We start from the raw sequence: 24,663 nt of genomic DNA, 5'->3' as shown, positions 1-24,663 counted from the left end.
TGTCCAATTTGCTGGCATGTAATTTTTCATAGTATTCCCTGATAATTGTTTGTATCTCTGAGGGATTGGTTGTAATCATTCCATTTTCATTCATGATTTTATCTATTTGGGTCATCTCCCTTTTCTTTTTGAGAAGCCTGGCTAGAGGTTTGTCAATTTTGTTTATTTTTTCAAAAAACCAACTCTTGGTTTCGTTGATCTGCTCTACAGTTTTTTTAGATTCTATATTGTTTATTTCTGCTCTGATCTTTATTATTTCTCTTCTTCTGCTGGGTTTAGGCTGCCTTTGCTGTTCTGCTTCGATTTCCTTTAGGTGTGCTGTTAGATTTTGTATTTGGGATTTTTCTTGTTTCTTGAGATAGGCCTGGATTGCAATGTATTTTCCTCTCAGGACTGCCTTCGCTGCATCCCAAAGCGTTTGGATTGTTGTATTTTCATTTTCGTTTGTTTCCATATATGTTTTAATTTCTTCTCTAATTGCCTGGTTGACCCACTCATTCATTAGTAGGGTGTTCTTTAACCTCCATGCTTTTGGAGGTTTTCCAGACTTTTTCCTGTGGTTGATTTCAAGCTTCATAGCATTGTGGTCTGAAAGTATGCATGGTATAATTTCAATTCTTGTAAACTTATGAAGGGCTGTTTTGTGACCCAGTATATGATCTATCTTGGAGAATGTTCCATGTGCACTCGAGAAGAAAGTATATTCTGTTGCTTTGGGATACAGAGTTCTAAATATATCTGTCAAGTCCATCTGATCCAATGTATCATTCAGGGCCCTTGTTTCTTTATTGACTGTGTGTCTAGATGATCTATCCATTTCTGTAAGTGGGGTGTTAAAGTCCCCTGCAATGACCACATTCTTATCAATAAGGTTGCTTATGTTTATGAGTAATTGTTTTATATATCTGGGGGCTCGGGTATTTGGCGCATAGACATTTATAATAGTTAGCTCTTCCTGGTGGATAGACCCTGTGATTATTATATAATGCCCTTCTTCATCTCTTGTTACAGCCTTTAATTTAAAGTCTAGTTTGTCTGATATAAGTATGGCTACTCCAGCTTTCTTTTGGCTTCCAGGAGCATGATAAATAGTTCTCCATCCCCTCACTCTCAATCTAAAGGTGTCCTCAGATCTAAAATGAGTCTCTTGTAGACAGCAAATAGATGGGTCTTGTTTTTTTATCCATTCTGATACCCTATGTCTTTTGGTTGGCGCATTTAATCCATTTACATTCAGTGTTATTATAGAAAGATATGGGTTTAGAGTCATTGTGATGTCTGTATGTTTTATGCTTGTAGTGATGTCTCTGGTACTTTGTCTCACAGGATCCCCCTTAGGATCTCTTGTAGGGCTGGTTTCGTGGTGACAAATTCCTTCAGTTTTTGTTTGTTTGGGAAGACCTTTATCTCTCCTTCTATTCTAAATGACAGACTTGCTGGATAAAGGATTCTCGGCTGCATATTTTTTCTGTTTAGCACACTGTAGATATCGTGCCAAGCCTTTCTGGCCTGCCAAGTTTCAAAGGAGAGATCAGTCACGAGTCTTATAGGTCTCCCTTTATATGTGAGGGCACGTTTATCCCTTGCTGCTTTCAGAATTTTCTCTTTATCCTTGTATTTTGCCAGTTTCACTATGATATGTCGTGCAGAAGATCGATTCAAGTTACGTCTGAAGGGAGTTCTCTGTGCCTCTTGGATTTCAATGCCTTTTTCCTTCCCCAGTTCAGGGAAGTTCTCAGCTATAATTTGTTCAAGTACCCCTTCAGCACCCTTCCCTCTCTCTTCCTCCTCTGGGATACCAATTATGCGTATATTATTTTTTTTTAGTGTATCACTTAGTTCTCTAATTTTCCCCTCATACTCCTGGATTTTTTTATCTCTCTTTCTTTCAGCTTCCTCTTTCTCCATAACTTTATCTTCTAGTTCACCTATTCTCTCCTCTGCCTCTTCAAGCCGAGCCATCGTGGATTCCATTTTGTTTTGCAATTCGTTTAAAGCGTTTTTCAACTCCTCGTGACTGTTCCTTAGTCCCTCGATCTTTGTGGCAAGAGATTCTCTGCTGTCCTGTATACTGTTTTCAAGCCCAGCGATTAATTTTATGACTATTATTCTAAATTCACTTTCTGTTATATTATTTAAATCCTTTTTGATCAGTTCATTAGCTTTTGTTATTTCCTGGAGATTCTTCTGAGGGGAATTCTTCCGTTTGGTCATTTTGGAGAGTCCCTGGCGTGGTGAGGACCTGCAGTGCACTTCCCCTGTGCTGTGGTGTATAACTGGAGTTAGTGGGCGGGGCCGCAGTCCGACCCGATGTCTGCCCCCAGCCCACTGCTGGGGCCACAGTCAGACTGGTGTGTGCCTTCTCTTCCCCTCTCCTAGGGGCGGGATTCACTGTGGGGTGGCGTGGCCCGTCTGGGCTACTTGCACACTGCCAGGCTTGTGTTGCTGGGGATCTGGCGTATTAGCTGGGGTGGGTAGGCAAGGTGCACGGGGGCTGGAGGGGCAGGCTTAGCTCGCTTCTCCTTAGGTGATCCACTTCAGGAGGAGCCCTGTGGCAGCGGGAGGGAGTCAGATCCGCTGCCGGAGGTTTGGCTCCGCAGAAGCACAGAGTTGGGTGTTTGCGCGGAGCGAGCAAGTTCCCTGGCAGGAACTGGTTCCCTTTGGGATTTTGGCTGGGGGATGGGCGGGGGAGATGGCGCTGGCGCCTTTGTTCCCCGCCAAGCTGAGCTCTGCCGTCCGGGGGCTCAGCAGCTCTCCCTCCCTTTGTCCTCCAGCCTTCCCGCTTTCCGAGCAGAGCTGTTAACTTATGACCTCCCAGACGCTAAGTCGCGCTTGCTGTCGGAACACAGTCTGTCCGGCCCCTCCGCTTTTGCCAGCCAGACTCGGGGGCTCTGCTTGGCCGGCGAGCCGCCCCTCCGCCCCGGCTCCCTCCCGCCAGTCCGTGGAGCGCGCACCGCCTCGCCGCCCTTCCTACCCTCTTCCGTGGGCCTCTGGTCTGCGCTTGACTCCGGAGACTCCCTTCTGCTAATCCTCTGGCGGTTTTCTGGGTTCTTTAGGCAGGTGTAGGTGGAATCTAAGTGATCGGCAGGACGCGCTGTGAGCCCCGCGTCCTCCTACGCCGCCATCTTCCGGAACCCCCCATCATTGTAGTTTTAAGAAACATCCTTGCTTCATCTTTCCACTTATCTTTTTTTGTTAATACTAGACAATTTTAAAGCAAATTCCACATGTCCATATCATTTCCCCCATCAGTATACAATATGTATAGTGTGTGTGATAATATATATTGAATACAGTACTTATTTAGATTGCATATTTCTTAATTTTTCTATGTTCTTGAAAACCATATATGTGACCTTTAGAAATTCTGAGTTTACAGTATATTTATCACATTCAGTAAAATTTCATAATGTGTCTGTTTTTTAAAGAATGTAAATTTTTGAATGATTGTGAATGCTCTGTGACAGCACCTGTGAATTTCTGTTAATTCCTTGGCAAGTAAACAATCTTATAATAGTTTTAATTTTTTATTGCTGTTAGATCTTCTGATTTATATTATTAAAGAGTCAAAGAACAATTGAAGCTGAACTAATACAGGGTATTTTAAAAAGAGTTATATCAACAATGGATTATTAGAATACATATTTATTAAAATATTTACAATTTGTTAATTCTTCTCTTTCTTATAATATGCAAATTGTTTTCCAGTATATCCCAGTTCCTGATATTAACAAACCCCAGTCAACTCATGCCTTTGCAATGACTTGCATTTGGATTCATCTCAATAGAAAAGCCCAAAATGACAACTCCAAGCTACAGATTCCAATACCTCATTCTCTAAAGCTTCACCATGAGTAAGTAATTTGTAGCTTAACAGTTCATTTTTTAAAATTACTGTTTTAAAAAATAGCAATGACATTAGCCTAACGTCATTATAGACTAATGTCAGTCTCGGTATTTGTATGAAGTATAGAAATTTCCCCACACCCACTGGAGGTAAAGGTGAATATTTAATTGCATGTCCTGCCAAGAGAGACTGACCAATAACCTGCATCAGAAAACAATTAGAAAATTAATTCTGTTTATATGTATGCAGATATATAATTTTTAATTTCCAGGTCTAATCTTTGCTTTTACATGTTTTACCTTATTTAAAGTTCTTAATTTCCAAAAGTATGTGGAAATGTTTCCAAATTTCCTAAGCGCTCAGGATTTGAGGGTGATCTGACAGATCTTTTTCGCTCCCTGGCTGCCAGGACTGTTTGAGCTTTTCTGGCTGGTGTGCTCCCTTACATCATTTCCAGAGCTGTGATAACTCAAAGAAGATGCTCTTAAAAAGAGCATAGGACTTGGCTTTAGATAGTCACGGATATTAGGAATATCTGAACTTCCCACCTAGAACTTCTGAAAAGGATCCCCAGATCTCTTCATAGGAGACTGTAGGGGAGTCAGACTTCACATTCCATTTGGCTGTCCCTTTATGAGACATTCCTCAATCATCTTTTCACAGTGACATCTATAATGAAGGCACATTGTTATACTTAGCCAGATGGATAATAAATAGAATTTGTGAGTTACTTGTTCATTATTTGAATCTTAGTGCTGTGTATGTAGTAATACTTAACACATATTCATTAACTGGTAGCTTATTATTATTTAAGTTCTTGTTGATATGCTACTTAAACTTTTGTACGTTAACCACTCTATATTTTGAGCAGAAACTATTATACCTGTAGGAATAAAGATAGTATTGGTAAATCATTTCATGAAAGTAAATGTTTTTTAAAACACAAAGCTAACTTTCTGGAAGTTACTTGCGTTTTTTACTGTTTGATGGTACTTGAAATTGTAGGTTCCTACAGCAGAGTCTTAGAAATAAAAGTTTACAGATGAATGACTATAAGATCGCCCTGCTGTGTAATGCATACTCTACAAATTCAGAATGTTTTACATTACCCATGGGAGCTCTGGTAGAAACTATTTATGGGAATGGAATTATGAGAGTACCTCTTCCTGGAACGAGCTGCTTGGCTTCCGCGTCTATTACTCCCTTACCCATGAACCTCCTGGACTCACTGACGGTTCATGCCAAAATGAGGTATGTTCTTTTTATTTATTTGGTCCTGTGTTGGGGAATTGATATCGGTGTAGTACAGGCATGATTTCATGATTATGTGTGTGTTTTTTATGGTCAGTTGCATTTTTTCATGATTTGGTTTATTATAAAAGTTATTTATTATAGGAACTCTAGAATATAAAATAAATCTGAAGAAAATAACTGCTATAATCTCATCATAACAAATAAGCATTGTAAAATTTTTTGGTATATGTTCTGAGTCTTTTTTTCTATGTATAAATATATGAATTTATGGGCTAGGTTTTTTGTTTTTTTTTTTAATAAAATGTGTTCTTACAGTAACACTTTGTTATAATCACCTTTTCCCCATAATAATCTATCAAACACCTCTTTAGGTTTAGTGTTTTAAACACTAAATTAAACCAGTGTTTAAAACATCTGTTTTAATTGCTACAAAGAAGTCTTTGGTGTGGCCATATATAATTATTTAGCCAGTTCTGCATTGTTGGGCATGAGTTATTCATGGTGTCTTACTATTATAATGATGGCTAGAAGACTATTTTTATGTCTTTACATCTACCCATAGTACATTTTTATCAAGTAATTTGCTGGAAATAGCTGAGTCCAGGAATGTGAAAATTATAATGCCTTTGCTGTATTGATTACAAATAGGATGCTCTTAGAATTGACATTATGGTTTCCAAAAGACAGAAAATGCTCTGTTGGGTGTGATTCTTGAACCTTAAGTACCCCTTAAGAGCCAAGCTGATAATGTAAATGAGTGACACATTCTGCTGAGTGGAAGAGAGTCAGATATTAGTGCACATGGAAGTGTGTGTATATAGAAGGAATTGAGGCTGACTGAAGCTTTCCTCATGGTGCTGCCATTTTAGCTAATTTCTATAATGTAAGAACGTAAGCTAATGTAACTAAATCTTCTACATTTTTTTTGAGAAGGGGTAGAAATCCAGATTTTTATTTCTAGTCTTTCAGCTCTTAAGTACTGGCTCAAACATCAGACACTGTGGGTGAAAGAGAATGTATCTGTGGGACATCAGTTCTAGAAAAGCCATGCTCTTTTTCTCATGGTAAACATTGTCATAAAATTATACATGTGCTTTACCTGCTTGGGTGACAGAGTTGAGGGAAGCCCTGTTAGAACCCAACATTTGGATCTTAGCAGTGATTTTTTTTTTAAGTAATTCCATAATAAAAGTTGTTTACTTTCTCAAACAGTTTTAGTTACATATTTGAAAGAGAAAAACAGACTAAAGCCATCCATGCATGTTCTTTTATTAAAATTATTTTTGAGGTTTGGGTTTCTTTTTGTGTTTTAGTTTTTGTTTCAGTCTTTTAAAAAAAAAATATGTATTTTGAGAGTGCACAGGGGAGGGGCAGAGAGAGAGGGAGAGAGAGAATCCCAAGTGGGCTGTAAGCCGTCAGTGCAGAACCTGACGCAGTGCTTGATCTTATGAACCGTGAGAGCATGACCTGAGCCAAAATCGAGTTGGACGCTTAACCAACTGAGCCACCCAGCTGCCCCTGGTCTTTTTATTTATTTTTTTTTTCAATTCAAGTGCATTATGAGTTGTACCCAAATTTTGCTTTTTGCATGAGCAGAGGGATCCTGATGCACATTGAAAACACCATGGAAACCAGAATTCGTCTCAGGTTATACAGTGCATCACTACCAGGTGTCCTGCATGGCTGAAATGATTAAAATGGAGCTCATTCATTTTTGAACTTAGATTTATACCAAGTTTCCTATAAATACACTAATCCTATGTTTATGTCAAAAATATGGATTTTTCTTTTCTTTTGTTTCTCCTCAGCCTTATCCATAGCATTGCTACCAGAGTGATAAAACTTGCTCATGCAAAATCCAGTGTGGCCTTGGCTCCAGCCCTAGTGGAAACGTACAGTCGTTTATTGGTCTATATGGAAATAGAGTCTTTGGGCATCAAAGGATTTATCAGTAAGACGGGACTTTCTGGTGTTTGTACCCATTAACCCATTCATTCATTCAACAGGTATTCTTTTAGGTGCTGGGGATACAACAGCGTAAAGATGTCACTGCAATCGTAGAGATTACCTGCTAATGAGGGAGACAAGTAAATAAATGAAGTATAGAATATGTCAGATGATATGTCTTATGGAGAAAAATAAAGCAAAAAAGGGGGTAGGAAGTGTGAGAATCAGGAGAGTAAGCTGCATTTTTAAGTAAAGTTATTATGATAAGAAGGGGGTATTATGTTAAGTACTTGGGATACAATGAGCTAAACAGACATGGTCCCTGTACTCATGCAAGAATCTGTGGTCTCGTATGCTTCTTTTGCTAGTTTGCCCCTGGGGCTAAGTCTGGCAATAGGAAAGGAGTTTTCCTGCATTTTAGAAGACAGCTTGTAATGTTTATTAGTTGTTACATAGTTCTAAATAATATATACTTTGTAATATAGAAGTTTTTTTCTGATTCATGGTAATTGTAACTTTTCACTAATATGGTATAATTTTAGTTTTAACCATAATTACTCTTCTTCCCAGATAATCAAGGGTTCAATAAAACTTTTTGGGGAGAGAGGAGGGAATAGGGGTGGGTGTAATGCAATCTGTATATTAAAAAGTGATCCTCATGCTTCAAAAGACTGGAAACATTAACTTTATAAAAGTAATTTGAAAGAACTGAGAAGTGAGGAAGGGTAATTTTTTTTTTCATTTATTGTCTCTTATTTTTCTAGATGAACTTGAGTCTCATTTGTCAAATTCCAGGGGGAAAAAAAGGGCAAACTTGGTATTATAATTAGGATCTGGACTTTTTTCATTACCATTAAGGGAGAAATTATGGAGAAAATTTGGAAAGTGTGTGTGTGTGTGTGTGTGTGTGTGTGTGTGTTCATGATCAAATCTTTACGTAGATTTTACTCCATGTGACTCTTGAAATGTTTTTAATTCATAACTTTTATAATTGGTGCCTTAAATTGTCTTATTCCTCAAGGTCAACTTTTGCCAACTGTTTTCAAGTCACATGCCTGGGGGATCTTGCACACACTTCTCGAGATGTTCAGCTACCGGATGCACCACATTCAGCCTCATTACCGAGTGCAGCTCCTGAGCCATCTTCATACTTTAGCTGCAGTTGCACAAACAAACCAGAACCAGCTCCATCTCTGGTGAGTTCTTTGATGACTGTCTTCCCTTAAGATTTATTAGAAACTTTGTTGGAGATGGGAACTTAATCCTTGATAGTATTTTTATTCATTTGTCATAAAACTCTTCTTCTAGAGCATCTTATTTCCAATATAGAAGTAGAGTACAGCTTTTAAATAGAAAGTTATTAAGATAGTTGAGTCCTTGCCTAGTGATCTTTGGACTGAGAAAAAGTACTTTCAAGGCCTTTGATGATATGTTCTAATTTAGCCCTTTAGAATATTGGATTTAGGAGGCGCTTGGGTGGCTCAATCGGTTAAGCGTCAGACTTGGGCTCATGTCATGATCTCACAGTTCGTGGGTTGGAGCCCCGCACTGGACTCTGTGCTGATGGCGCAGAGCCTGGAGCCTGCTTGAGTTCTTTGTCTCCCTCTCTACCCCTCCCTCCCTCCCTCCCTCTCTCTCTCTCTCTCTCTCTCTCAAAAATTAAACATTAAAAATATTTAGAATATTGGATTTTTTTTTTTATTTTTTTTTAAATTTTTTTAAATGTTTTTTTATTTATTTTTGAGACAGAGAGACACAGAGCATGAACGGGGGAGGGGCAGAGAGAGAGGGAGACACAGAATCGGAAGCAGGCTCCAGGCTCTGAGCCATCAGCCCAGAGCCCGACGCGGGGCTTGAACTCGCAGACCGCGAGATCGTGACCTGAGCCGAAGTCGGACGCTTAACCGACTGAGCCACCCAGGCGCCCCTAGAATATTGGATTTAAATATACTTTAGATTATGGTTAAATTGTCATGTCATTCTGATTTTGTTTTAAGTGAAAATATATTTGAGATTTAAAAATATAAATTTTTTTTAAGGGGCACTTGGGTTCTAATTTAGCCCTTTAGAATGGTTGGTTGAGCATCCAACTTCTGCTCAGGTCATGATCATCGTTCAGTTTGTGAGTTCCAGCCCTGCATTGGCCACTCTGCTGTCAGCACCCACCCTGCTTTAGATCCTTTGTCCCTCTCTCTCTCTGCCCCTCCCATGCCTTTGTGCGTGTGCGTTCTCTGAATGAATAAACATTAATAAAATAAAATAAAATTTTTTTAAATATAATTTTTTTAAATAAGAGGCTACTTTAACGTTTATTTATTTTGAGAGACAGAGAGTACAAGCAGGGGAGGGGCAGAGAGAGAGGGAGAGAGACTCCCAAATGGGCTCCATACAGTACAGAGCCCAACGTGGAGCTTGAACCCACAAACTGTGAGATCATGACCTGAGCGGAAATCAAGAGTTGGATGCTTAAGCGACTGAGCCACCCACACACCCCTAAAAAATGTAATTTTTGAAATCCTATATATCCAGGTGAAATTGTTTAGTCCTATAAGCTGCAGGCTATCTTTTTCAAATATGTAAAAAATGTCAGATGGTGTTTGCTATAACATTTGGTATCTCAGGTTTTTAAGACAAAGTTCATTCTTACTCAAAGGAGGAAGGTTTTTTTTTTTTTTTAATCAAAGAAGAGGAATTCAAAGTTTGCATATTTTTCAATTGTAATTAACCTAGAACTAGATTCAATTCTATAATTCTGAAATTTTATATGCCACTTAACTTTTTCACATTTCTTTTTGTTCTCTCACCTTTTAGTGTTGAGAGTACCGCACTTAGGCTTATAACAGCATTAGGTAGTTCGGAGGTACAGCCACAGTTCACACGCTTCCTGAGTGATCCCAAAACGGTGCTGTCCGCGGAATCTGAGGAGCTGAACCGAGCCTTGATATTGACCTTAGCTAGAGCAACTCATGTAACAGGTACAGTGAATGTGCGACCATCAATAGGGAAAACAAATGAATTAGAGCGTGCTGTGTCCTTAGCGATTATTAAAGAAGCATCGCAAAAAGACCCTTTTCATATGTTTAAAAAAAAAGTTGTTTTAATACCTTCACCATTTCAATCATTAATGTAGGTTCTTCTGTGTACTATCATTTTTTAACTAGGTTGAGCTTCAGTTTCCAGCCATTTTACATCATTTTTAAATAGTGGTTCTTGACCTTTTTTGTCTCAGGACCACTTAACATTTGTAAATTTTTTTTTAATGTTTACTTTTTCAGAGAGAGAGGGAGACAGAGTGTGAGTGGGGAAGGGGGAGGAGGGGCAGAGAGAGAGGGAGACACACAACCTGAAGCAGGCTCCAGACTCTGAGCTGTCAGCACAGAGCCTGAGGCAGAGCTTGAACTCATGGACTATGAGATCATGACCAGAGCCAAGGTGGAATGTTCAACCGACTGAGCCATCCAGGTACCCCAGGACCATTTCACATTCTTAAAATCATACAAATTCCCAAAGATTTTCCATTTATATGGATTTTATCAACATTTATTATTTTATCAATATTTACCTTATAGATATTAAGATAGATGCTTTTTTAGTATTTGTTTGATTCCCTTAAAAATAATAAACATATATTAACATTCTAATTTTTTATGAAAAATAAATTATATATTCTCTAAAACAAAACTTTAGTGAGAAGAGGTGCCATTTTTTCACATTTTTTACATCTCTCTTTAATATCTGATGTAAAGAAAGCTTTGCTAGATTCTCAGATTTACTTCTGCATTTCACCTATCTCAATATGTTATTTTAGAAATGAAGAAAATATGGCCTCACCCAGGTAACAGGTTGGAAAGGAGAGGAGTATTTTAATAGCCTTTCCGATAATTGTGAATACTCTTTGATGTCACACAAAATTGGACAAGTGATGGTTTCTTAAATGTTCGGTGCAATGTAGAATGCAATCCAAAATTCTATCAGTGAACTTTTTTTACTCTATTACATTATAACCCATTGGTCTGTTTTGCACATTTAATGGATTTTTTTAATCCATATTTTGTAGCTTCATGAATTAGTGTTTTGGAAGACATTGGGTCAGTGAATTATATAGATCTTATAAATGTTCACACACTTCATTATACAGTATCATAAAATTACATTTGTTTATATCACTACACATTTCTTTAGGAAAATCTTTAAGTTTTATAAAACTATTAGGTTTATAGTAGTAGATACAAGTTTTCCAAAATTTTGATTTTTCACTTGAAGTGTCAAATTTTATCACTGGCAAAAGATGTGGTCATTTGTTTTCCTTGAAGTAACAGGCTCCCTTTGTTAATTTTCAAGAAAATGTGTGCTTAGTGCCCAAGTCTGAATAACTGTAGTTTTCTGTCAGATGTTCTTTTAAGTAAAAATGGAATTCCATTTTTAAAAAAAGAGCTAATTTCACTCAGTATTCAAACAATTGCACAAGTACTTTTCCTTAAGATACCCATCATACTTTGATGTATAATAGTAGCTAGAACACTATTCATACCTCCGTTTTTATCACACAGAATATTAAAATGAGATGTACTTAAGGGCTGAGATACAGTCTTTTTCACTACTTCAAGGATATTCTTAAGTAAAACTGACTCCTTCTCCCCACCCCTGACCCCCAGCCAAGAGCATAGTGAAGATTACAATGGCTGTTAGTATAGTTTGGTGCCACAGTTTGATTTGTTCTACAGGCCAGCAGTTTTACCTATCATTACCTTTGCACTATTGGTGCACATGTTAACACAGTAAAAAGGTCAATGCTGTCTTATTATAATTATTTTAGTAGTTTTTACCTCATCAAATCCGTGAAAGGATATTGGGGACCCACAGACTCCACAGACCACACTTGGAGAACTGCTGTTTTAAAGAAATAGTTACTGGATTTAGCAGCCTGAAATAACATCTGTGTGGACTATCTTATTTTATATAAATTAACCTTCTTGATTTAGAGAGTTATAGTCTGTAGCTGTTTCAACCACTAGAAAATATAGCTGCTTTTGTAATTATATTTCCTTGGCTCAGTGAAGTGCTGACTCCTTATTGTCAGAGTCAACTACATGAGCATTCGTGGTGGGCCTGTATCACTGTTGTATCATTGGTGCTCTGTAACCTTAAAAAAACTTAGATTGCAATGTCTTTTGTCTTCTTTCCACTAATCGTGTTCTTACTTACTAATGCGATCATTCAAAACACTCACATAGACTAAAAAAACTTAGGTCCTAAGCTGAATGTAGCTAGTTAAGCAGTGAGCGTATTGCAGTGAAATTCCTTGGGTGTGCATAATTGTTTGTTGCTTCCTCTGTGATATTTAAGAATTGTGGGTATGATCATTTATATCTCGATTACATTTTTTGTTTATGTTTAGATTTTTTTACAGGCTCTGACTCAATTCAGGGAACTTGGTGTAAAGATATACTTCAGACCATCATGAGTTTTACTCCTCATAATTGGGCATCACACACTCTTAGCTGTTTTCCAGGCCCGCTACAGGTAATCTGGTCTTGAATTACATGTTGAATATGTAAAAATCATTCTTCCATTTAATATATATAAAGTCATTCTTTCCCATTTAGTGTTGTACTAGAGACTTTGTTTTAGTGATATCCAAAGGAAATTAGCTTTTATTTCTTTTTCAAAAAATCTTTGCTATTCCAAGTGTCTTGACTTGTTCCTTGTCGTACTCTAGGACTGTATATATTCCTAAAAATTTAATTATGATCTCATATTATTAACAGTTTTACAATCTTGTGAGAATTAACACGTTACCTAAAAAATTCTTTCTCTTAGAACTGAAATGGGGAGAAATACAAGTTAATGGAGCTGCACAGAATACACATTGGTGCACTTGACTGAATTTTTTCTTAATCACACAGAGAGAAAAACTATAAGCTTGGCTTTTATAATATGGAGAAAAGAAAACTTCATCTGTCCTCTACTTTGCAAAGAAAAGTTTAAGCATAATGAACATCTGCTTTCTATAACTTCTAATAGGGCTAAAGCATTAGTTCTCAAATTTACCAGAATCACCTAGAGGGCTTGTTCGGATACCGACTGCTGGGCCCTAGGGGCAGAACTTCCAATTCAGTAGGTCTGGAATGGGGTCCAAAACTGCATTTCTTACAGGTCCCAGGTGGTGTCATTACTGATGGTCTGAGACCCATTTGGCTGTGTAATAGATTTTCCTTACAGAGATGCTAAAATATGTAACCAAAGGATACATAAATTTCTTTTTTTTTTTTTCTTTTTAATGATGAACAGAAGTATCAACAGATGATTGAAGAAGCTTTGAATTCAGGCTTGCTTGGAATTTCTGTTTAGGAAATCTAGAAAGGGAATCTTAGAGATACCAAATTAAGCCTGTGTATTTTCCCATTATAGAAATTCAAGGCTTGATTACTAAGTTGCTTGAGGTTGCCTAGAGTTTATTAGTGTCATAATCAAGCCTAGAACTGGCTTCTTAACTCTGTAGCCAGTGTTCTTTCTAGTATAACCCTTGAAGTAAACTTCTCATCTTCCTTTTAGGCATTCTTCAAACAAAATAACGTACCTCAGGAAAGCCGTTTTAATCTGAAAAAAAATGTGGAAGAGGAGTATAGGAAGTGGAAGTCGATGACCAATGAAAATGACATCATTACCCACTTTTCTATGCAAGGCTCTCCTCCTCTCTTCCTTTGTCTTCTCTGGAAAATGCTCTTGGAAACAGATCATATAAATCAGATTGGCTATAGGTAAGCCAAAAACCTAGATCTGCATTCCATTTGACAATCCATTATTACCATACAGCAATATAACTTATTTTTTACTCTCTGATTTCCAGAGTATTAGAAAGAATTGGAGCCAGGGCCTTGGTTGCCCATGTGAGAACATTTGCAGATTTCCTAGTATATGAGTTCTCTACATCAGCTGGGGGTCAGCAACTCAACAAATGCATTGAAATTCTTAATGACATGGTATGGAAGTACAACATTGTTACATTGGACAGATTAATTCTCTGCCTGGTAAGAATATGCTTACTTAGGAATAAGTTTCTAAGCCGCCTCATTCTGTTTTGGATCAGTGTGTGTGACTGATAGATCTTGTGCTGATCAAACTATATTGCCTATAATCAAGTCTTACTATCAATTCCCTAAGGAACTAGAGATTTCCCAGTGTATTTATTCATTCATTCATTCAGTAAGCATGTATTGAATATCTGCTATGTTTGATGCACAGAAAGTATAGAAGTAAGTAAGACAGACATGATCCTGATCTTGTGATGCTGTGAAAGTATAAACAGTTAGTTAAACCCTGAGTTGATTCCCAAAGGCTCCCACTAGAGGCAGGAGTGGTAAAAAGCCATCGTATTTCTTTGCAGAGTGTTAATAATCATTTCTGTACACTTTGGTAGCCACAGTCAGAACTGAATGTTTCACATAGCCACCCAATATTCCTCAAATTATTTTTTTCTCAACTTTGATGTCTATTTCAGCAAAAAACTTTAAAAAATTTTTTTTAACATTTATTTATTTATTTTTGAGAGAGAGAGACAGGGCGTGAGCCGGGAAGGGGCAGAGGGAGAGGGAGACACAGAATCCGAAGCAGGCTCCAGGCTCTGAGCTGTCAGCACAGAGCCCTATGTGGGACTCAAACTCACGAACCGTGAGATCATGAGCTGAGCTGAAGTTGGATGTTTAATTGACTAAGCCATGCAGGCACCCCTATTTCAGCAAGATTTTAAGAGAAGACACTGAACAAGGCTGGAAAATACTTATTTTTTTTAACACTGTAGTGTTGGGGCACCTGGGTGGCTCAGTTGGTTAAGTGTCCGACTTTGGCTCAGGTCATGATCTCATGCTTCATGAGTTTAAGCCCCACGTCGGGCTCTGTGCTGACAGCTCAGAGCTTAGAGCCTGCTTCGGATTCTGTGTCTCCATCTCTCTCTGCCTGTCCCTCAATCACTCTGTCTCTCTCTCTCTCTCTCAAAAATAAATAAACATTAAAAAAAATACTGCAGTGTTGATATTTGGGGTGGCTTAGTTGGTTAACATTAACCTCTTAGCTGCAGAACATAAATATGGTTATGATATAGTAGGGGAAGTAAGCTAAGTCTATAAATCAATAAGATAGAAGGATCAGATAGAGGTGTGAGTGAGGAAAATATCGCCAGGCAGTAATGAGAGCACATCTACCCAGGTGATATATCTTGAAAAATGGGTTAAATTTCAACAAAAGAAAAAAGAGTGATACTTTAGACAGAAGGAATGGTGAGAACCAAAAATGAGTAAGAAAGTTAAATGCGCTTAGGGAATTCTGAACAGTTGGTTAGGGGTAGACTCCACATATGTTGAAACTGTAATGATAGTGAGGTATTACTATATTCCAATTTAGACTATCTAGTGGAGGGGCCATGCTTTTGCACAGGTCAGACATTTTGATATCATTTTTCTGTTTTTCTCCAAAGGCCATGCGTAGTCATGAAGGAAATGAAGCCCAGGTTTGTTATTTCATAATTCAGTTGCTGTTACTCAAACCAAATGATTTTAGAAATCGAGTGAGTGACTTCGTGAAGGAAAATTCTCCAGAGCACTGGCTACAGAACGACTGGCACACCAAGCACATGAATTATCACAAGGTACTCATTCAAATCAGTGCTTCTGTGACTCCTTCTTAAGCCAGACTTAGGTATTTGGCTAATTGATTTGGCTGTTTTCTCTGTGGTTCCACTGTTTTCTCTCTAATCTGTACAGAAGTAAATTAGCTCTCTAAACTTCCTCGAGGTTCTAGAATATCTCTACCGTTAAGAATATATTGAAACTGCAATTTTAGTAGATGTGAGTACTTACATACAAAATGAAAGGGTTATCACAAATTTTCTATACATAAATCTTTTTCGATATACCTTTGGGATAATAGAGATTTTTGTCAAGTGAAGGACTCTAGATTTCATTGCGCTGCAAAACAAAAATGTTTTCATATTCTTTTAAAAATGACAAGTTTATTTAGCTCTATTTTTTAAGAGAATTTAAAAAAAGATGTCCTAAACATTTCCCATTTTCTCACTTCCACAGAAGTACCCCGAGAAACTGTATTTTGAGGGCCTCGCGGAGCAGGTCGACCCTCCTGTGCAGATTCAGTCTCCCTACCTCCCCATCTATTTTGGAAATGTGTGTCTTCGATTTCTCCCAGTATTTGATATAGTAATCCACAGGTTTTTAGAGCTGCTTCCAGTTTCCAAGTCACTGGAGACTCTACTAGATCACCTTGGTGGCTTATATAAATTTCATGGTGAGCTTTTTCAAATTTTAATTGTTTTTCAATAAAAATGTTTTGGGAGTAAGTGCTATATAGTGATGCCATGAAGTATAAAGTAGGTGACATAACAATATGAATAGGTAGGTCATAGCAGATGTACTAAATAGCAGAAATAAAAGTGATATGCAGGAGAGGCCCCCTTTTACATAGTGTGTGATTAATTGCCAAATGTGTAGGGAAAGAGAAGCGTTATGAGTTCAGAGCAGACTGATGTTACTGTGAACTAAAGGGTCTTGGCAGGCTTCCTGGATGATAGGATTTGAGCTGTGATGTATGTGATTTATCTAAACAGGAAGAAGAGAACATTCTAGGCAGAAGGAATCTTTTGGAAAAATCACAGCATTTTAACAACAGTGTCCTCATCGGCTAACTTGAGAATTTAAACATTGTACCCGACAATGTAGATCACCTTTGCCAGGCTCAGAAGTTTTGATTTTATAACATGCAGATAATCAAGAGTCAACTAGATGTTATTGAGTAAGGTCATGGCATAGAGAGCATTATTTTAGAAAGTTAAATCTAGTTGTAGTCGGTAGCATGTTTTGGAAGGAGGAAGCCATTTCAAAAACTTAACGTCAAAAAATTTCAGGTGTAGGATTAGTATCTAAACAACTGTAATGGCATTGGGAATGCGAAAGAAGGGACAGATAGTCCAGGGAGAAGGAACAGGCCTTGACTGCTGCTTGTAGGGAGAATATAGAAAGAAAAGAAGAGAACTACAAAGTTTGAAACCATGTGACTAGAGAATGGTGGAGTCAGTGACAGGAGCATGAAAGTCCTAGAGCAGCCACTGTGGGGACAAAGTATATTTCTCTGGGGTGGCGGGGTGGGGGGCAGTTCTTCTTAGTCCTTTATCTAAGATGTTTTCCTCCTAACCAGAAGTCTGAATTGCATGTTAGCATTACAGAGTAAGTATGAAGTTCAAGTGAGCATTCCTGTAAAAACATTTTGTTTTTGTTTTTGTTTTTTTGGATTAGGTAACATGCGCATGGTAGAGAAGGGTACGCAGGGAAGAATAGTTAGTCCCATCCCTGATCTCCAGCTAGCCAGTTTCTTTCTCTGTGGGCAACGACTGTTACCAGTTCCTTGTGCTTCCTTCCTTAGCTATTGTGTAGTTAGGGTTGGTTTTTTTTTTTTCCCCCACAAATAATATATAATACACACATTGTTCTGCACCTTGTTTTAATACCTGTATAGTGTGTTAGGATGGATTATTTTTATCAGTGCATAAAAAGCCCATTAATCCGTACATGCCATGATTTACCCTGTTTTTGACCATTGAGGCTCTTCTGATCTTTTTGCTAGTATCAGCAGCGCCACAGCAGTTATTCATTTACATACCATGTATATATTATTCGAAGCCTTCTGCCTTGTTTTGAAATAAAAATATTCATCGTACGCAACTTCCCAGCATGTGAAATAGTTTCATTGGCTTCTGAGCTATCTTTTGGTAATCTTGAACACAGAGGGTTAGTTTTTCACAGTTGTTGGTAACTGGATAAACTTCGTGATGATTGTTTTCTTCTTGGCAGATCGGCCAGTGACTTATTTGTATAATACTCTGCACTATTATGAAATGCACCTGAGAGACCGCCCACATCTCAAGCGAAAACTTGTCCATGCCATCATTGGCTCACTCAAGGATAATCGACCCCAAGGCTGGTGTCTAAGTGACACGTACCTGAAGTGTGGCATGAATGCACGAGAAGAAAATCCTTGGATCCCTGATGACTCCTACTATTGCAGATTGATTGGCAGACTAGTAGATAATATCCTTTTCATTGTGATTTTTCCAGACCTTTCAGAAATAACTATATGTTGATTTGTGAGGACACATACTACCTTTTCGAGGTAATATATATTTTTTTAAGTTTATTTATTCATTTTGAGAGAGACAGAGACAGCACGAGCTGGAGAGGGGCAGAGAGAGAGGGACTGACAGAATCCCAAGCAGGCGCCCCGCTGTCAGCACAGAGCCCAACACAGGGCTCAAACTCACAAACTGTGAGATCATGACCCAAGCCAAAACCAAGAGTCGGATGCTTAATGACTGAGCCACCCAGGCACCCCTCAAGGTAATATTTTTATACATGCCAAGGCTTCAATTCTTTTAAGATTATTTTTGTTTTTACTTTTGTAAAGGTTTTGACATCTTAAATTAGCAACATCAACTTAGCTGCCAAATAGGCAGAAATTCACTCCATTAAAATTTAAATCTTAAAAACAGACCTTACAAGATTTGTTTCAAAGAAAAAAAAATTGATCTCCAAAAAAATATACTATGTATTGTAGTAAATGCATCTGTTTGCTACTGGAGAATATAGAATTTTGTTACTTTACTTTATTATTTTTTTAATATGAAATGTATTGTCAAATTGGTTTCCATACAACACCCAGTGCTCATCCCAACAGGTCCCCTCCTCAATGCCCATCACCCACTTTCCCCTCCCTCCCACCCCTAGAATTTTGTTGCTTTAAACAAATCCTTGGATGCTTTTAAAATATATTAATAGATAATAATAAAACTTGTTTTTCCCTCCTTTTTAGTGAAAAAGCTGATTTACTTATATTTTTATTTCTTTTTTTGATTTCATGTTTTAAGTTATAAGCACACTATGTTTAATATGTTTGTATACCATATCACTATTTACTAGGTAGAGCAATTTTACGTAAATGGGCACGATTTATTTTCTTACACAAAGAGATTTATTTCCTGAAGTAAAAGAATTACTCATTATAATGTTCTTACTACCTGCCTTACAACTATTGAAAGAAATAGGTAGATGAAGCCTAGGGCTACTTTGGTTGCATCTATGGCTGTCATGTCACAGTTATAAAAGCACACCTATAGAAGACCAGCTATTTCTACCTTGTGATTATGCATTTCAGTTATGTCAAACGTATTAGTGTATTTGGTTCATGGTATTTGCCTCTTAATTTCTGCTCACTTATTGAGGCCTCATAATCATAAATTGATAATCAAATGAGATGCTTACATGTGAAACATTGGAAAACTGTAAAGCACTCTACAAATATGAGCCATTAATTTCAAAACAAGCAAACAGTTATTGCTTTAATTATCTGCACCGATGGCTGGCAAATCTCCCGGTCCATTCCCAAACTGCGACTGGAGATTCAATGAGTTTCCCAACCCAGCTGCCCATGCACTGCATGTTACTTGTGTGGAGCTCATGGCCTTGGCCGTTTCAGGTGAAGATGTTGGAAATGCTCTTCTAAATGTCGTCCTGAAAAGGTGTGTATCCTGTTTCATGCAGTAAGATTCATTGTTTTTTGTAAAGAGAATGATATTTTATTAGGAGCTGTTAGACAAATCTGTTGTCCCAAGGCTGATGCACTTGGGACGGTAACTGTCTTTTGGTCCCAGATTTTGTCTTTGTGATATAGATATAATGGAGGGAGCCCTGGACAGGGTCAGAAGACCTGGGTTTGTTCCCACGTCTACTATTTTTTTTTTAATTAAAAACAAAATTTTTTTTTTTTAACATTTATTCATTTTCTAGAGAGACAGAGCACAAGTGGGGGAGGGGCAGAGAGAGGGAGACACAGAATCTGAAGCAGGCTCCAGGCTCTGAGCTGTCAGCACAGAACCTGACACAGGGTTCGAACTCACAGACAGCGAGATCTTGACCTGAGCCAAACTCAGACGCTTAACCAACTGAGCCACTCAGGCGCCCCCCACCCCAACCTCTACTCTTTAGTAGCTGTTTGACATTTAGGAATAAGGTTATCATCTCACTAAAGATAATCTTTCAAGATTCCTTTCTTGAAGATCAGCATGAAGTGGGGGATAATGATTGGAGAAGTGGAAATAAGTGGCAATAGTCTTAACATCCCAGCAACCGCTGTTAAAGGAGACAACCAAAAAAAAAAGCTTTTGGATATTTAAATTTTTACTCAATGAAAATCCATTGTAGTTTTATTGGAGTAGATCAGTTGTTAGCCCCAATTTATATATGTTGTCAAAATAAGATCCATTATTAACCGTACAAGGGTGTTTTTGTAATTTCACATTTTTCATATTTTTCTTCTGTTTTCTTCACTTATAGTCAGCCTTTAGTGCCAAGAGAGAATATTACAGCATGGATGAATGCAATTGGACTCATCATCACTGCACTGCCAGTGAGTTAATCATTTTGATTTGTACCAGAATACAGTTGTTCCCTGTCAGCCAAAAGAATAAGATGCATGGGAAAAAAAAAAAAAAAAAAGATGCATGTAAGATGCCCTTGTATAAGGACGTCATGCAATTAAGGAAGTGGTTCATATTTTTCAAGTTTTCATATCATTGTTGCTTCAGACACCTACAGTGACTATTTTGTTTGCCTTCTTCAGATCTAAAAATCTGCCTGACCAATGGGTCTCGGTATCCTTTGTCTGACCAACTTTAGTTCTTACATTATCTAGCCAACCTTAGTTCTGATCTGCTTTTGACCACTTAACATGCTACATATCTAGAGCCTTTCACTCATGCAAATAACACTTGTTGAGATATGTCTGAGGTACTTCTGATGTGTTATAGAATGAGACATTATGCAGAGCCCATCTTCCTTCTGTCAGCTTCTCTGAAGCCTGTTCATTCTTTGCCAGCTTAGGTTCTGCTTCTTCAGTGAACCCTTCCTGGACCTCCCCTCATGTGAAGTCTCCCTTCTGTGACCTCACATGTGTCTACTTAGCACTATTCAGTTGTCTATTGTGATACCTTTTGATGTCAATGACATTATCTAACTCTGTGCTCTCCAAACTTGTTTGATTATGCACCTCTATGAATCATTTTTTCCTTGCACACCTCCAAAATATCTATATTTATCTGTGAGTTATATATGTGTACCAGTGTTGTCTGTATAATAGGTATTGGTAAGGGCAATTTTCCATACACTAGTATCAGATACTAGCCCTCTAACTCACAGACACTTATCCCCAGGTTCTTAACTGTATTTGACTTACTGTGAAACCACTCACTTTTGATTTCAAAATCTCCATTACACAAAAACACAAGCTAGATAAGTAAAAAATTTTAAAGAATGAGAATGTGCCATTATGTTAGGCTTTGGAGTGGAATATTAGAAATGGGGTGGAATACTGGATAAGTGATCATTTTCATCAGGCTTTCCTCTCATTTTAAAGGAGCCATATTGGATTGTTCTTCACGATCGAATTGTGAGTGTTATCAGCAGTCCCAGCTTGACCTCTGAGTCAGAGTGGGTTGGCTATCCATTCCGCCTCTTTGATTTCACTGCTTGTCATCAGTCCTACTCCGAGATGAGCTGCAGCTATACATTAGCTCTCGCACATGCTGTGTGGCACCATTCCAGCATTGGGCAACTTTCTCTCATTCCCAAGTAGGTATTATGATTTCTTAAATAAATTGGACTCTTTTTGTTTTGTGTGTTTTTTAACTCATTTACACATGAGGTATGCATCTCATTCAATAGAAAACTTGCAAAGTGAATTTTAATTACATAGAGTTTCTAAATAATGAGGAAGCTCTTTAATTTCAGAATTTTCTGTAAAAATTAATTTGTATATGCAAGAAATAATCTGATATCTAGTTTTCCATCACAGTTTCAGGAGACTTCGTCAAATGCATGCTTTTTCCAGAATATATCTCACAAGTTGTATTTTGAACTGTATAACTCATATTAGCCTGTTTTCTGATTATTTTTTCTTGACTATACAATTGGTATTACTTAAATTCACATTTCTTGAGTATGGCATTTATATTAGATTGGCCATTCTCTTTTTATTTCAGATAAATGTTTTTCCTACTATTCAAAAGTAGAACATTACTGTGAAACCTTCCATAAGCCAAAATGGCGTAAAGTAAAGCATATCCCACTCTTTCTAAAAGTTCATGTTACGCCACTTCGCTTTTATGGAAGACCTATATTAGTACCTATTTTTGCAAACCAAAAGAAGACCAAAGAGAATTTTTGCTTTTACAAAAAAAAAAACCATCGCTATAATAATGTAGGTCTTTTGTAAAAGCAAAGTGGCATGATGCAAACTTTCAGAAAGCACTCAGGGGATCCGGGGGTACCTGTAATTCCCCTGTCACTTAGTAATTGTACTGTTGAGAATGACTCCTAAATCTGAAGTAATTTATTTTGATAATCAAATGAAAATAATAGCCAGTGAGAAATGTAAGATTAATTAGAAAGAGAAACTTTAAAAAATATTACAAATTTTACAAATGCTTGGGTAGGCTACATCAACAAAGTTCAAATAATTCAAATGATTTAAAGTCACAGGAAATTTTTATTTTTAATCTTCGAATTTTAGGTTTCTCACTGAAGTCCTTCTTCCTATAGTGAAAACTGAATTCCAGTTGCTTTATGTGTATCATCTTGTGGGACCATTTTTACAAAGATTTCAGCAGGAGAGAACTCGATGTATGATAGAGGTAAAATATAATCTGGCTTTTCTGTGATAAGATTAAGTCCTAAAAGATCTATGTAAGTTTATTTCCCAGTGTTTTCCAACCTGCATATCGTAACCATTAGTAGTGAAATTAGTTTAATAGGCTCTAAAAGCAATTTTAGAGGATTTAGCGTGCCTGTAACTTAGAATGCGTATAATGAGTTTGGTGCGGGATGTACTGAATTGGAAATATAGGGGAAATAACCATTATCAAGCTTGAGAAGAAAGTTAAGATGGAGAAGTGCATTTGAGAGCCTGCACTATAGTGCAGAGGAATTGATTAAAATCATGGAAATGGATGAAGTCAGTCAGTCTTACAAGAGTATAGAGAAAAGAAAATGAGACAGGAATAGAACCTTAAAGTATGAGCCACCAAATGGAACTAAGAAGGTACAATCTGAAGTATCTCTGAGACTGTGGTTATCTCAGACACTGAGAAGTGGTTTCTACAAAAGAGATTGTCTACCTCTTAATTTTAAGCGACATTCCTGAGTTACGAAGAGAAACTACGTTTGAGCCCTATTGGGGGGGGAGTTTTGTAGCACTCTGGATTCCATTATTAATGCAGACCGTATATATCCCATGCACATAGAGGTTTGTATGATCAGCGACAATTCTTCAACAAACATGTTATCCCTCTGTGTTTGTCTTGTAATGGAGTCCAGCTGCATCATTCTAAATTACTGAATATTTTTGCCCATTTAAGTAATTTTATATTATTTGTTAAATAGATCGGTGTGGCATTTTATGACATGTTGCTGAATGTAGACCAGTGCAGCGCCCACTTAAATTACATGGACCCCATCTGTGACTTCCTGTATCATATGAAGTATATGTTTACTGGTGACAGCGTAAAAGAACAAGTAAGTTAATTTTATCTTTTAATGATGTTTAGTTTAGACAACTTGACTATGTGATGATATACTTTTGTTTGAGATTTTTAAATTTTTTTCTTTTAAGAGGAGAAGGCTGATGTTATTAGACCTTTTAGGCTATATGAACACATTATTCTGCATGTATAAAGTAATAGTAAATACATGTTATCATTTCTCAAACTTTCCCCCCTTGATATTTGCAGCAGGGCATCTGAAAAAGACCGAGGTTGTTGATTAATAGTAATCTCATTAGAAAGAAACAGTATGGTATGACTACTTTTTGAAAAGACCAGGGAGGTGTGGTGTAAAGAGTAAAGGAGGTCCTGCTTTTCCCCCACAGTGATTAGGGTACACTCTGGGGACATTGGACATATTGCAGCATGACTAGAAAACTGAAGCCAGGGGGATCACGAGAATAATTCGGAAAGGGTATTTGAAGGAACTGGAGGAACTTAACATGAATTGTCAAAGTCCCAGGGAATTGTTCATGTTCTCACTATTTGGAGGATTGCCATTTGGAATAGGCATTAGATTTGTTCTGTGTCACTTCAAAGGGCACACAAACTCCAGTGAAGTTAAAGGGAAGCACGTTCTGAGTCAACATATAAAGAGCTACTTTCTAGTAAAGTCACTGGAAAGTGGCAAGGACGTCCTTGAATCAGAACTGAGTTTCCTTATCTGTAGGAAACAGAATCTTGGCTCTTTTAGAAGGATGGAGGTAGGGCAGGTAGGTGAAGGCAGGTGAACTCCTCTCCATACCTTAATGTTATTCTTTCTCTGGTAGGAAAGGAAGGTAAGTTGATATATAAACACATGAATCCTAGTCTACTGGATTGTTTCCTTGGACCTAGGGACATGGGGTAGGGAGGATGTTGATTCCTTTATGCCTCAGCAAGATTGTCAAGGAGATTTGAGTGGGAACCAATACAGAAATGTTTTATTTAGCATATCCTTTATATTTAGGCCTGAAAAATATGT

The 24,663-nt window shown here is 37.6% G+C and overlaps 1 protein-coding gene across 2 annotated transcripts in view; it reads left to right on the top strand.

Moving 5' to 3' along the window:
• MED23 (mediator complex subunit 23) overlaps positions 1 to 24,663 on the top strand; it is a 52,345-nt gene that overhangs the window by 23,030 nt on the left and 4,652 nt on the right. For both annotated transcript variants that reach the window (XM_060616682.3, XM_060616681.3), the window contains 16 exons: positions 3,709 to 3,854; positions 4,853 to 5,098; positions 6,910 to 7,052; positions 8,070 to 8,244; positions 9,860 to 10,023; positions 12,447 to 12,571; positions 13,604 to 13,809; positions 13,899 to 14,079; positions 15,522 to 15,692; positions 16,129 to 16,345; positions 17,905 to 18,141; positions 19,460 to 19,625; positions 20,440 to 20,512; positions 21,518 to 21,732; positions 22,673 to 22,793; positions 23,542 to 23,673. In XM_060616682.3, the coding sequence (XP_060472665.1) occupies positions 3,709 to 3,854; positions 4,853 to 5,098; positions 6,910 to 7,052; positions 8,070 to 8,244; positions 9,860 to 10,023; positions 12,447 to 12,571; positions 13,604 to 13,809; positions 13,899 to 14,079; positions 15,522 to 15,692; positions 16,129 to 16,345; positions 17,905 to 18,141; positions 19,460 to 19,625; positions 20,440 to 20,512; positions 21,518 to 21,732; positions 22,673 to 22,793; positions 23,542 to 23,673 (2,718 nt within the window). The remainder of the gene's footprint in view (positions 1 to 3,708; positions 3,855 to 4,852; positions 5,099 to 6,909; positions 7,053 to 8,069; positions 8,245 to 9,859; positions 10,024 to 12,446; positions 12,572 to 13,603; positions 13,810 to 13,898; positions 14,080 to 15,521; positions 15,693 to 16,128; positions 16,346 to 17,904; positions 18,142 to 19,459; positions 19,626 to 20,439; positions 20,513 to 21,517; positions 21,733 to 22,672; positions 22,794 to 23,541; positions 23,674 to 24,663) is intronic.

Source organism: Panthera onca, chromosome B2 (assembly GCF_046562875.1).
Source record: "Panthera onca isolate mPanOnc1 chromosome B2, mPanOnc1 haplotype 2, whole genome shotgun sequence".
Classification (NCBI taxonomy): Eukaryota; Metazoa; Chordata; class Mammalia; order Carnivora; family Felidae; genus Panthera; species Panthera onca.
This window is presented reverse-complemented; position numbering and strand designations above follow the sequence as displayed.